This window comes from Arvicanthis niloticus, chromosome 1 (genome assembly GCF_011762505.2).
Source record: "Arvicanthis niloticus isolate mArvNil1 chromosome 1, mArvNil1.pat.X, whole genome shotgun sequence".
Taxonomy (NCBI): domain Eukaryota; kingdom Metazoa; phylum Chordata; class Mammalia; order Rodentia; family Muridae; genus Arvicanthis; species Arvicanthis niloticus.
This window is the reverse complement of record NC_047658.1, coordinates 76434276-76448341: the sequence shown is the minus strand read 5'-3', so window position 1 is coordinate 76448341 and position 14066 is coordinate 76434276. Positions and strand designations below refer to the sequence as shown.

General features: G+C 35.3%; 1 protein-coding gene and 1 pseudogene across 1 annotated transcript; one reads left to right on the top strand and one right to left on the bottom strand.

Annotated features, from left to right (window-relative positions):
• Positions 1-1837: 1837 nt before the first annotated feature.
• On the top strand, positions 1838-3989 carry LOC117715814 (putative ATP-dependent RNA helicase DDX5 pseudogene; annotated as a pseudogene).
• Positions 3990-5544: 1555 nt separating this feature from the next.
• LOC117721319 (olfactory receptor 5P80) lies at positions 5545-10197 on the bottom strand. Its single transcript, XM_076918273.1, has one exon. The coding sequence runs from the start codon at positions 10184-10186 to the stop codon at positions 9254-9256; it is 933 nt and encodes a 310-aa protein (XP_076774388.1). The 5' UTR covers positions 10187-10197; the 3' UTR covers positions 5545-9253.
• Positions 10198-14066: the final 3869 nt, after the last annotated feature.

Below are 14066 nucleotides of genomic sequence, written 5' to 3'. Positions count from 1 at the left end.
CTTGGACTTGAGCATTGTACAAAGGGATAAGAATGGAGAATAGGATTCTGATGATGCCAGGTAACTTTGGTTTCTGTGGTTTATGTTTTTGTGCTTGCCTTTTGCCATCTTGTTAACCCTACTGCTACCTGTACTCACTGTCTTTGACTGGAGCCTGTCTTTCCAGATATCTTTCTTGTGTTAGAACTCCTCAGAGTCCAGATGTCTCTGTGATTCTATTATCCTGAGCTCATGGCTGGAAGAACTCCTAAGACTTAGGCTGCCTCTGGGATCCTGAAATCCTGATGCACTGAGTGCAGTGGTTCTTTTGATGCTCTGAGTGCCATGGTTTCTCTAGGATGGCTCACAATATGGTGTCTGCTGCTCTGAGTGCAGTGGCTCCACTAGGATGGCTCAGGATATAGTGTCTTCATGGGAGCAGACCAGCTCTGTGTCTGCCCCATCCAACAAACCAAGCAAGGGGCAGAGTGGAGTGGTATTCTGGAGAGGCTGGGTTTGAGTGGCTGATGGGTCCTGAGATCCCCAGGCTCTCTGTTGTAGCTCTGGGGAGTAGGGTGGTAGAAGAGGGTTCTTGCCTGGTGGTCTGAGTGCAGTGGCTCCTCTAGGATGGCTCAGGATATTGTGTCTTCACGGGAGCAGTCCAGCTAGGTGTCTGCCCCAGCCTAAAGGACCAAGTGCTAGGATGGTCTTATACTTTCTGTATCCCAGCTTGGCCATGAATTTGTAACCTTCTTGTAACAATTTCTTGAGTGCTAGGATTGCAGATATATCATACAATGCCTTCCGCTGTGCATCTCTTTTATTTATATTTTTATTATGTTTGTTAAGTATATAAAACAATGGCCTTCATTGGGACATTTTCTACATACATAGCCTTATATTTCGTTCTTATATGACATGAAATACATGTATATATTTTCAGGCATAGGAGAAAATATTGTTTTTCTACATGGCTTAGTTTTCTTAACACCATATCTTAAATTTCATCAATTTTTCTATAAATTAGATAATTTCTTTCTTCTTTACTAATGAATAAAATTCTACTGTGCATATGTGTAATGCCTTCTTTGTTTTTAAGATTTGTTTATTTATTTTATGTATGTGAGTACACTTTCACTTTATTCAGACATATTAGAGAAGGGCATTACTTATGTGTAATTACCTATGGGTTGTGATTCCCATCATATTATGTGGTTGCTGGGAATTGAACTCAGAACCTCTGGAAGAACAGTCAGTGCTCTTAACCACTGTGCCATCTCTCCAGCCTTGTGTTATGCTTTCTTAATTCACTGATGCCTTGATAAACCTCCACATTGTTCCATGTCTAGACTACTGTGCAAAGTTCAAAAATAAGCATGAACATCCAGGAATCTCTCTGGTCTTCTTACTTAGAATTCCTTGAGTTCATACTAAAGAGTGGTATGAATGGATCATATGGTAATGCAAATGATTAAGAGTGTGTTTGTGTGTGTGTGTGCGTGAGACAGAGAGAGAGAGAGAGAGAGAGAGAGAGAGAGAGAGAGAGAGAGAGAGAATCTTTATTTTCCCTCTCCACCATTTGTGGTGATTTACATAATAGACTCAATATTTTTTTATTTCTATTTCCTTAATGGATAAAAATGCTAAACACATTTTTTCACATACCTATTTGGATTTTTCTTATTATTTTAAGAAATGCTCAATTCATTATTGTGCCAATCATCTGCTTTATATTTGAATTTGTTTTAGTTTGCTTTGAGTTTTTTATTGATTGTAGATATTAATCCACCATTAGACATTTAGGAGTTAGAATCACAGTGTACAAATTGTTTGAGTGCTTCAGCCTTAGCTCTGTGAAATGAATATTGAGAATAAGAAAAAAACCATCTATATCCTGTCCTACTGTGAAGATTTTCTACATGTTAAATGGTTAGCATAATTATTAGTATTAAGGAAGTTGATAGAAATATTGGTTGTAATTATGGTAGTGATTGTCAAACCAACCCTCCAATAAAGGGCTACAAGTGTTCTGAAATTAAAGTTATCAAGAGAATTAGAGTACTGCCGAGTCTTTTGGGCTGAAAGAGTTAATGTTATCCCGTGACCTATCTACACTGGTCACTTAGACTGTATTTCTAATTTTGGAGACATCCAAGACATTTTAAAATCCTACTTCAGTGTGTAATATTAAAACGTTCATGTTTGACCTTACTCATTTTCATCTGTCCTTGGATTTACAGCTCCAGCCCTTGTCACCACTATCTCTGCTGGTGAGGCCCCTGCAAAGGCTTCACTGTCTGGATTCTCTTTCACTGAGTTCCTCCCTCATACCATTGATGCTATGTTGAGTTATTCTAGTGACTGAGACCATGGCCAGGATCAATGGTTTGGTGTACCTTGATTGGAGGGAGTAGAACAGGACTCCTCTCCTGAAAGAAGTTAGGAAATATTGGCAAGAAACTATTTAAAAAGAACTGACCTTAATACTTGCATGTAATTAAAATGGTATAAAAGCAAAAAGGAGGAGGGGGATGGGATAGGGAGGTTCTAGGGAGGGGAAATGGGGAAAGGGGATGACATCTAACATGTAAATAAATAAAATAGCCAAAACAAGAAGAAGTGGAATCTTGATGAGCTGCCCAAATTTGAAAAGAATTTTTATTAGGAACACCCTGATTTGGCAAAGCCCACCACACAAGAGGTAGATACATACAGAAGAAACAAGGAAATTATTGTTAGAGGTCACAACTGTCCAAAAGCAGTTCTGAATTTTTACAAAGCAAACTTTCCTGTGAATGTAATGGAGTGATTTCAAGGCAGAACTTTATTGAACCCACTGCTTTTCAAGCTCAGGGCTGAGCCAGTTTCTCTCAGTGGATTAGATATGGTTGGAGTAGCTCAGACTGGATCTGGGAAAACATTATTGTACTTGCTGCCTGTCATTGTACACATAAACCACCAGCCATTTCTAGAGAGAGGTGATGGGCCTATTTGTTTGGTGTTGGCACCAACTCGATAACTGGCACAGCAGGTGTAGCAAGTCACTCCTGAATATTGTACAGCTTGTCACTTGAAGTCTACTTGCATCTATGGTGGTGCTTCCAAAGGACCACGGACTTGTAATTTGGAAAGAGGTGTAGAAACCAGTACTGCAACACCTGGAAGACTGATTGACTTTTTAGATTGTGGAAAAACCAATCTGAGAAGAACAACTTACCTTGTCTTTGATGAAGCTGATAGGATACTTGATATGGGATTTGAACCCCAAATAAGGAAAATCACAGACCAGATAAACCTGATAGGCAGACACGTGTGCAACTTGGCCAAAAGAAGTAAGACAGCTTGCTGAAGATTTCCTGAAAGACTACATTCATGTCAACATTGGTGCATTCAAGTTGAGTGCAAATCATAGCATTCTTCAGATTGTGGATGTATGTCATGTTATCGAAAAAGATGAAAAACTTAGTTGTCTGATGGAAGAGATCATGAGTGAGGAGAGTAAAATCATTGTTTTTGTTGAAAGCAAACAATGTGATGAACTTACCAGAAAAATGAGGAGAGATGGGTGGCCTGCCATGAGCATCCATGGTGACACGTGTCAGCAGGAATATGACTGGGTTCTAAATGAATTCTAACATAGAAAAACTTCTATTCTGATTGCTACCTGTGTGACCTCCAGAGGCCTAGATGTGGAAGATGTGAAATTTGTCATCAATTATGACTACCCTAATTCCTCAGATGATTTTATTCACTGAATTCTAAAAGTGCTCACAGTACCAAAACAGGTATAGCATACACTTTCTTTATTCCTAGTAACATAAAGCAATGTATCTCTGTGCTTCAGGAAGCTAATCAAGCAATTAATCCCAAGTTGCTTCAGTTGGCTGAAGACAGAGGTTCAGGTCATTCAGGTGTTGAGGAGGCATGAAAGATGATCGATGAGCACTGTGACAGACACTCTGCAGGCAAAAGGGGTGGATTTAATACCTTTAGAGTCAGGTAAAACTATGACAGAGGCTACTCTAGTCTACTTAAGAGATTTGGAGGCTAAAACTCAAAATGGTGTTTACAGTGCTGCAAATTACACCAATGGGGGCATTGGAGATAATTTTGTATTTGCTGGTATACAGACCAGTTTTAGGACTGGTAACCCAACAGGGACTTACCATAACAGTTTTAGGATTTTCTTTGTATAGAAAATACAGGCAAAAGTTTTCACAAAAATAACTGTAGAGTTGATTTCAAATACAATAAATGAAGGCAAAGCAATGCATGGCCTTCCAATAAAAGATATTTGAAGACTGAAAAATTCATATTCTGCCTTCTTATGCAATGATAGAAATGTACATTTTTGTTATTTAAATTTTAACTTTATATAAAGTTTCACTTCATGCGCCTCTGGGCTACTTGATGGCATATGTTAAACACCTATTGATAAATATATAGAGAATGAATGAAACTAGGTTTAGTTTTTATAACTTAAATATAACATTATTTATTAGTACAAATATCAAAGTAAACTTAGAAATAATTATTCTTAGCAAAATCTTCATATTATGATGTGGTAAATAGGAAACAAATCCTATATGACTGTGCATAAACACCTAAGAAAGAACAAGATAATAAATTGATGTCTTGAGAATTGTCAGGATCTTGGGAGCTTAGTTACTCTAGCCTGTGAATTGGATCACTCAGTATCTACCACAGGAAATTGTAATGTTCCATGATACTTCAGAGTTCACATTTGAATCTTTAACATCTTCTGGGATTTATCCTCAAAATATGCAAACACTAAAAGATGACTACATAACTATGCAATCTTGACTTTTCACTGAAGGATAAATGAGTTCTCATTTCAAGGTAGGACTTTTGCTTTTTGTAATGAATCTGGCTGAACGGTTTTCATGTATAAACTGAGAAAAATATTTCTGTACTCAAAATAAAATTGTCTTAGCTATGAGCTGAGTATCTCATATGTTGTTTTCAAACTGAGCAGATAGATATTTCACATTATATGGTAAAACAACATTTTTGTTTCAAATATATTAAAAATATCAATCAATTTTCAGTAGATAATTTTATTGATAATTTAAAATTTCTAATCAGTTGGCATATGAACAATAACTTTATTTATATAGAAAAATCTTACACAATATATTTTAAAAACTTTACAAAAACTTCCAATCATTTTTGGTATAAAGGAGGCTAAAATTATTATTATTATTTAACCATATTATTGCATATATGTGTTAAGTAGTGGGGTTTCAATAGTTAAGGTTCTAATTCTGCTTTTAAAAGCTATATTGACATGCAAGTGAAATAATGTCTTTAAAGTTATTAAAACAGTGATGAAGATAATATTTTAGGCAAATATAATATCAGATTTACTTTTTAATTTTTAATTTTTTATTGGGTATTATATTTACATTTCAGATTTTATCCCCTTACCCCACATCCCTCCACCACCTAGAAACCTCCTATCCCATCCCCCCTCCTCATGCTTTTATGAGGCTGTGCCCCCACTTCCCCCTCTCCACCTTCACATTCCCCCCCACTCTGTGTTTGTCCTTCATTGGACCAAGAATCTCTTCTGCCACATATGCCCGAAAGTCATCCTCCCCTACATATACAGCTGGAGTCATTAATTAGTAGAAATATGCTAGTTTAATTCAAAAGCAGAAGTTGATATTACTGATGAGACAAGATCTGTTATTCAAATAGATTCATTCTAATTACAATTGTCTTGGCAGCTGAAGACTGGATGAAAGGCCATGCAAGGCAAGTGATGACCTAAAGGCAATGGTGAAAAACCTTGCTGATTTTGAACTGAGGAAGAAGGCTAGAAGCTAAGGAACATGATAATTTCTGGGATCTCAAAAAGCAAGCAAATGAATTTTTTCCTAAAGCTCTAGAAGGAGTCTAGCTTTTCTAATTTCTTGATTAAAAATTAATTAAAACCATATTGTACTTATGACATAAGATTCAAATTTCTCAAAGCCACTAACTCATATAACAGAACATATAGAGGGAGCTATTTAGTGTGGATATTCCTCCTCGAATCCTTAGACATTGAGTCTATGTGTTCTGGCTTACACTTTTGCTTAAGGCATATTTATACAAGACAGCAACAATCCAAATTATATGGGGAAATATTTCAGTTAGCATTACAACCTAATTTTTTCCAAGGCTGGATTCACTTGTCAACAGATGGCCAAGTGGGTTAGTGCAAGGCTGGAGTGTAACTGAAATCTTATAATAGCATTCCAATTGATTTTTGTGAGTGAAATCCAGAGAAAAGTTAAATCTGGAGATGTACAGGAAAATACTTCACCTGGGACCTTAAATATTGCCTTCCCAGAGAAGTTAATCTTACTCTTTTGTGCCTCCATAGCATATTCTAAACATTTGCATTTATTAATCTAAATTTTAATTTTTTGAGTCTATCTCTCCTAAGTCTTTGTTCTCACTTTGAGGAAAAAGCCTGGGTCACTTACTTCCTTAATATCTATACCTTAATATGCTTTAATGGGCTTTACTAACATATAGTAAGTGGATAGATTGGTAGATGGATGGATGAATGGGTGCTAAACATGACCTTTCAATCAAAAAGGCCATTGACACTGATAATGTGAACTGTCAAGACCTAAAAAATTAAGGGCAGTTGGATATTACAGAGAGCTTGTATAGGATGTGTATACATATTGTGATACATTTAATTTGAGGAATTTCTAGGAAGCTGAATTCACACATTAATGACAACACTTGAAAAAATCCTTAATCACACTGGAAACTATGATCTCTTGATTTCACTGTGGATTTACATCTCCCCTCATCTCCCCTTGTCCACTCATATGAGACTAAGTCCCATACTCTACCACAATTATCATTTCCTTAAATATATTTCTAAATACCTGATTTTTTCTGTTAATCTTGTCTACTGATAAACTCTTAATTACAGTCATTACACCTCTCTGCCTTCTCTAAACCCCTGTAAGTGGTAACATATGAAGATAATTATAATACACAATCACCCTAATGAAGCTTACTCAGTTCTAACTGAAAAATATAAGAAGAGCTAAGTTTGTTTGGAATATAATTAAAAAATATTGGACAGATGATGGGGAAAACCCAAATCATAATTTTGTGGTTTGGGTACTTAATATGCCTAATTTATTGCCTACCAAAGGTTTCAAATTATTACATGAAAACTACATTAAATATAATCATATGCCATTATGATTTGGATGTTGGGAGGATAAAATCTCAAAAATGAATATTAAGGACAATGAACCAAAGTTGAAATCTGGAAATGACACATATGCCATGCATCTTCTTCTGAACATATTTATGTCAGATATGCTCCCAAGCTAAACATTTAAATTGTTTTTCTATTTTTTTTCTTAGTGAATGCTGTATCACTAGCCTAGAGGTGGCACCACCAATAATGGGCTAGAACTACCCCATCAATCACTAATTAGAAAAATGCTCTACAGAATGGCCCACATCCAAATCTTATGGAGACATTATGGAGGTGTCATCTTACATCATTGTGTTTTGAGTTATGGGAGAATAAAGGTTTTAAGGTCACATATGGAATGCATCCTCTTTCAAAAACCTTTACGACCCCCAAGAAAATCATTTACATTGTTATTCCTTCTTTTTTATTACTGCTAAACTCTGGTGGAAAAATGTGCACTCATAAAAGTAAATCAGTAATTTTCTGATCATTAGAAAAACATATCAGTCAAAATACAAGATACAAAACAGAATTGTATCATTTCCTCTCTTGATATGGTTAAGGAGTTTCACTGACCACATCATGATATTTGTGTAGCATTTATGTATATAATGTTTAGTCCTGAATATGCGCCTCTTATGCTTCATGCAGGAGGTAATTTCAGTTAAGACTTTCAGTTAAAGCTCCTAGTTATTTTGAGAAAAAATTTAATTCATGTAATTCTCTATTGAAACATTATTGGAAAATCCTAAAGAAATAGAATTTAAGAGGCTTCAACCAACCTCTAAATTACTTGACTGCTACAGAGATGCAGAGATTTGGGTGCTGCTTAATCTAATGATTAAGGAATTCAGACTAGGGCTTGAAGATTGAAGAAACACTGCTGGAAATAAAATAGAAAGCATCATCCTAGTTTAGCCTTTTGGCCCAAGTCAAATACAGTATGTGTTCTTATCAGCTAAAAATTTAAAAAATCTTGTAATATAATACATTAAGATTAATCTTATGTTAATTAACATTTTTATTAAAGACAAAAATAATTATTAAAAAGTTATATTTTTGATGAAAGGTTATGCTTTTGATGAAAAGGCATTCATACAGAACACCATCAATATGTAAACAGCAAATGCATAAATCAAAGTGCAAAATTTTTAAATTATTAAATGGAAAATTACTCTGATTCCGGATACTCATTTTTATATTATGACATTATGAGTGTTTTATGCTAAGAATTTCCAGTTTGAGAGGCATCAAAGAAATATATTATTCAAAGATATGGCAGAAATTCACAGTATATCCCAGGACTAAAACAATCCAAGAACTCTGAATTCCTACATCTTCATCTCCACAGGCATGCACTCTGGTGAAAATGTGCACTCATAAAAGTAAGTCAGTAATTTTCTCATCACTAGAAAAACATCTCAGTCACAGAATTGCTTCTTTTCCTCTCTTGATATGGTAAGGTGTTTCCCTGACCCAAATTATCCCCAGTAGGATATCTTTAAGGACCTCCTTTAGGTATTGAGTTCAACAGGTTCCTAAATTGGAAGAGTCAATAGACGAAGGAGAATATGAATAACCTCTGGAGTTGGCTGGATGAGGTTCAGAAGAAGCCTGTTAATAACACAAGTTTTCTATTACCTATTCCTCTGTTTTCAACCTTTAGATTTCTATAATGCAAAAGGTAATTTCTTTCAGGTTAACATCTTACATAACAATTCCACTCTTATTCCAAGCATTCCAAATGATTATTCAATTTCAAATATAAAGGCTACACTCAAAAGAAACAGAACTTATACGAGAGACTTATGTTTATAGATGCGAAAAAATGGTGACTGATGAAAGGCTAAAACAATGAGAAATTTGCTAAATACCACTATATTAGTTAATCCACTGATTTTATGATGAAGATCTTGATTGAAGGATGATAAAATTTATGCATAATATCATAAATACAGTTTTAAATTTCCATAATATACTCTTCATCATTTGGAAGTTCAGAGTGTATTACACTGCTTAAAGTTGCAGATATTATGGCTACCAGTGAGTGTTAGCCATCAGTTTTTTCATGGCCTCTTTAACATCCTTGTTTCTGAGGCTATAGATGATGGGGTTCAACATTGGGATTATCACTGTGTAGAATACAGACACCACCTTGTTTTGGTCTGTGGAGTAGCTAGATTTGGGCATCACATAAATGAATGTGATGGTCCCATAGAACAAAGTGACAGCAGTGAGGTGGGAGGTGCAGGTGGAGAAGGCCTTCTGGCGGCCCTCAGTAGAGCGCATCTTCAGGATTGACACAAGGATGTAAACATAAGACAGTGCAATGATAAACACAGTGACCACAATGATAGAGCCTGAAGAGATTGCTGGAATGACTTCAGAAGAAAAGTCATGAGAGCACGAAATCTTCAAAAGTGGTGAATAGTCACAAAAAAAGTGATTAACTTTATTTGGTCTACAAAAGGACAGATTTAATAAACATCCAGTAAATGTCCAAGCATTCACACAACCTCCTAGGTAGGAAGCTCCCACTAGGAGAATACAGACTGTGGAGGACATCTGCGTGGCATACAGCAGTGGTGAGCAGATGGCTACATAGCGGTCATAGGCCATGGCAGCCAGCAGGAAGCACTCAGCTGACCCAAATGTCACTACAGAACAGAGTTGAGCCACACAGCCAGACACAAGCATAAATGTTTCTTTTCTGAGAAAGCCCCTCAGCATGATGGGTGTGACTGATGAGGAGTACCCAATGTCTACAAATGCCAAATGGCTGAGGAAAAGGTACATGGGAGTATGAAGCTGGGGGCTTCTTCTGATTAGCATAATTATGCTCACATTGCCCATTAAGGTGACAGAGTAGATTATTAGAAACACAACAAATAAAATGGCACGGACTGTATCATCCTCTGTAAACCCTAAAAGAATCAACTCTGTTACAACTGTATAGTTTCCAGGTTCCATCTATGATAGGAATACTGCCATTGGGGAAAAAAACAGACAACTATTAGAGTAGAATACAATATTGCCACTTACTGTTTTTTTCAGAAGCTATAGAATGACAGAAATACAGATACTATGTATACATTCCAGGAGAAACATTTCTTGTACCATCTTACATAAATACTAAAATAGTAAACATCAATTAATTCATGCAAAATAAAAATGAGTATTTTTTCTTTGTAACATATCATTTGTGCCTCATGTTGTTAGTTTACATTCCAATGAAGAATAAAGAACAACTGAAACTGAACAACTCATTTTTTTCAAGAATTAAGTGAAGGGAACTGCATGCACACACTCACACACACACAGACACACTAAAACATACACAAACAGATACAGACACAGGTACACACACACACATACACACACACACAAACTGGCCTTGAATACTGTGTGATCTGATGTTACACTGTTACATTTTCAGTTTATTTAAAATGATCAGTTTATTTTTACTGAACCAAACCATAGGTTTTGTGGCGGTTTTATCCAAGTATTTAACCTACTTTGACTACATTAACCTCTATTTCCCTCTCCTAATTCTTTACTCTTATTTCTTCACACTAGTCTTTTTCCACTTCCCAAATATTCCATCATCTATATCTATATCATGTATGTGTATATAAATATTAGTACTTTTTATTAGCAATCTATGTGAGTTGACTGACAAATAGCAAGTTACATTATGAACACTGTATATTCATGTGTCTGAACTCCAGTGTATTACTTTTCTTATACAGGGTAGATATATAAAATGTGTCAGTGAAACCTAACCTTTAAAAGAAAACATATGAACATAACAGTCTCAAAGATGAAATAAGCATTGTATGGCATAGATGCAAAATGTTATACAGAAATGTAATGACTAGCAACACAGACCAAAGATGAGGATCTGACTTTGTCATTGACAATTTATGCTACCCTAGATAAGTGACATGCACTATACAACACTTATCATTGCTTTACTTTACAGCATACCATATTGTGATATTTTAATTTGAATATGATAGTATATATTATGCCATGTGTTAACTATAAATGCAAGCAAATGTGGAACTAACTATTGCCTTTTAAAATGTGTTTATAATTTCAATTACTAAAATGATAAATAAAAATTTTTGTATCAATATAAAAGGGAAATTATTACCTGTGAGTGGCTCAGCCTCAAGGACAAACAACAAAGGATTGCTAATGTAAACCAAGGTTATGTTTTATGAGAAATAGTGTCTTATGGGAAATAGTCCCTTGAGAACCTACCTTGCTTGTTAAAATTCCACTGAAAACTATCAGGACTGAAAATTGGAGATACTCATATTCATACAAATACCTGTTATCTACGAACATCTATCAACTAATCTTTTTGTGCATTAACTTTATGAAAACTTCAAGGATTGATAAATATTCTACTAGCAGTATTGGAGATACCATGAATGCACAAGAACACAGTACAGTAGAAGTACTTTTAGCTCAAAATTGAAAGATTTCTGGAAAAATGAGCATTTTATAAATCCCTAAATGGTATTATTCTTATTTTTTAAATTTATTGTGTGGAAAATTCACACAAAATAGTAGGAGATAATACCACAGAGATTCTAAGTGTACTCCACACCTTAGTACAATGTCCCAGTAAATATAGTGACACAGAACAGGAGTACAGTCAAGTCACAGATCATGTTTGTCATCAAAAGTTTCTTATGATGTTGCTTAAAACCACAGGAATCTCTTTCCATTCTTAATTCTCCCATTTATCTTTCACAACATATGTCTTCTGCATCTCTTAGTTTTGTTTCTTCAAACTTTTATCATTATATAAATATACCTAGTCATCTTCATTTGTTCTGAGCTCTGTACTGTCAAGTATACATGTGACAATTCATATTTTTCAAATTAATGTTTACAGTGACATTGTTTCTTTTTAAATCTTAACCCATGCCATTAGAGTGCTGAGGGTTTTTTTTTCCAAAATCTACACATACTTAGCCATCTCTCTACCCTCCTACCATAGAGAGCTGGAAAGAGTGGGGAGAAAAAGATATTAAAATGAGAAAATTGTACTTTAGGAAAGCTTAACCTGGAAATAAAAATCCATGGTGTGAACAGACAACCTTTTTAATAGTACTGAAGAGATCAGGCCCGAGGAGATGTTCAGTAGGTAAAAGCGCTTGCCAATCAAAGCTGATGACCTGATTTTATTTCTCCAAATACCCATCAAAGGCTTGATGGGATAATGTGCTTCTGTATTTCCAGTGCTTCTATGATGAAATGAGAGCAGAGTCAGAAGAATCCTCTGGAAGACTGATACCAACTAACCTGGAGTACACAGTGGGACAGACAGTAAAAGAAACCATGCTTCAAAATAAGTTGAAAAGAGATAACAGACTCCTGGAATGAGGTCCTCTGACCTCTTCCTGTGCTTCATATTCATCTGTACACACACACACACACACACACACACACACACACACACACACACAGAAAGAGAGAGAGAGAGAGAGAGAGAGAGAGAGAGAGAGAGAGAGAGAGCAAAAATTGAAACAAAACAAAAAACCCACATGAAACAACAAGCAAAACAAAAGAAAACAAAACCAAGGAAAATATTATACCCCTCAGTTTGACTTTGTGGTTATCTTCATGAAACCATCCTTCAGACCAGTTTTACTCCCTAAATGATGAATTCTTTGTCTTTGGCTACTTCAATATATTTCTGTCTTTCATTTTAAAAGTTTTATCTGGAGTGGAGGCGATAGGACCTGAGTCCTCTGAGCTCCTCTGGGGTCCCAGAAAAAAATAAATCCCCACACTCTAACAGAAAAAAATGCTTAACAATAGAATGATGGTGCTATTGTGCATTTTTTGTGTGTATGGGGAATCTCATTCAGAGATCATGCTTATGAAATGCTTAGTGTGGAGGATTGTATGTCTAGGAGTTATCCTAGAAAATGAGATGAGACCATACATATTTCCTGACACTCACAGAGAGAATACACAGGGAGAATGAAGATGTGGTAGGAGGGATATGATAGATTTAAGGAAAGAGTAAGGGGTTGATGATAATGTGACAAAACTGACTCAAACCTGCTGTATCCTGTGAAAGAGAAATGTCATTGTATATGTCCATTTCCTCCCACACCTAGAAAAGTCATATAGAAATTCAGGTGTTAGTGTAGAACATATCTTACCTTGCCTTCAATTTGTCTTTGCTTTTCATAAGCATGTTTATTCAGTGAAAATTTAATGAATGCTAATTTTGCACTATATATATATATATAAATATATATAATAAATATATATATTTGTGCAAAATATATATTTGCACAAATATATTTTTTGATATATTTGAACATCCAGGCAATTTGCTGACAACTTGGTGTCTAGTGGAGGAAACTATGGTGATTTGGATGAGATATCCCCAATACTCTTGGTAATTTGAATACATGGTCTCTAATTGGTAGCACTGTTTGAGAGGATTAGGATATATGGTCTTGTTGGAATGGGTATGAAATTGATTGATTTGGGTGTTAAATTCAAAGGGTAAAACTCCCAGTTTCTAGTTGCAGCTATTGTGATTCCACTTTGCTATCATAGATTCTTATCCCTCTGGAAATGTAAGTCCAAATAACCTTTTCTAAAAGTTAGAATAAAGTTTTATCTGCATATAAATTTCTCTGTGCTTCTTTAATAAAAGTTATACGTAGCTTTCTGAATTTGTGTCTACTAGGACCTAGAGGGCATCTCAGTGTTGGCCTCTATGTTTCTATTAATTTTCATTAGGATGTTATTAATTGTACTGCTTCTGCTGTTTACTGTGGAGAATTTATATATGCTACTGTTGGGATGTTTT

Excerpts from the sequence above, each read along its gene's own strand:
- LOC117721319 (XM_076918273.1), bottom strand. The coding sequence starts at position 10,186 with ATGGAACCTGGAAACTATACAGTTGTAACAGAGTTGATTCTTTTAGGG.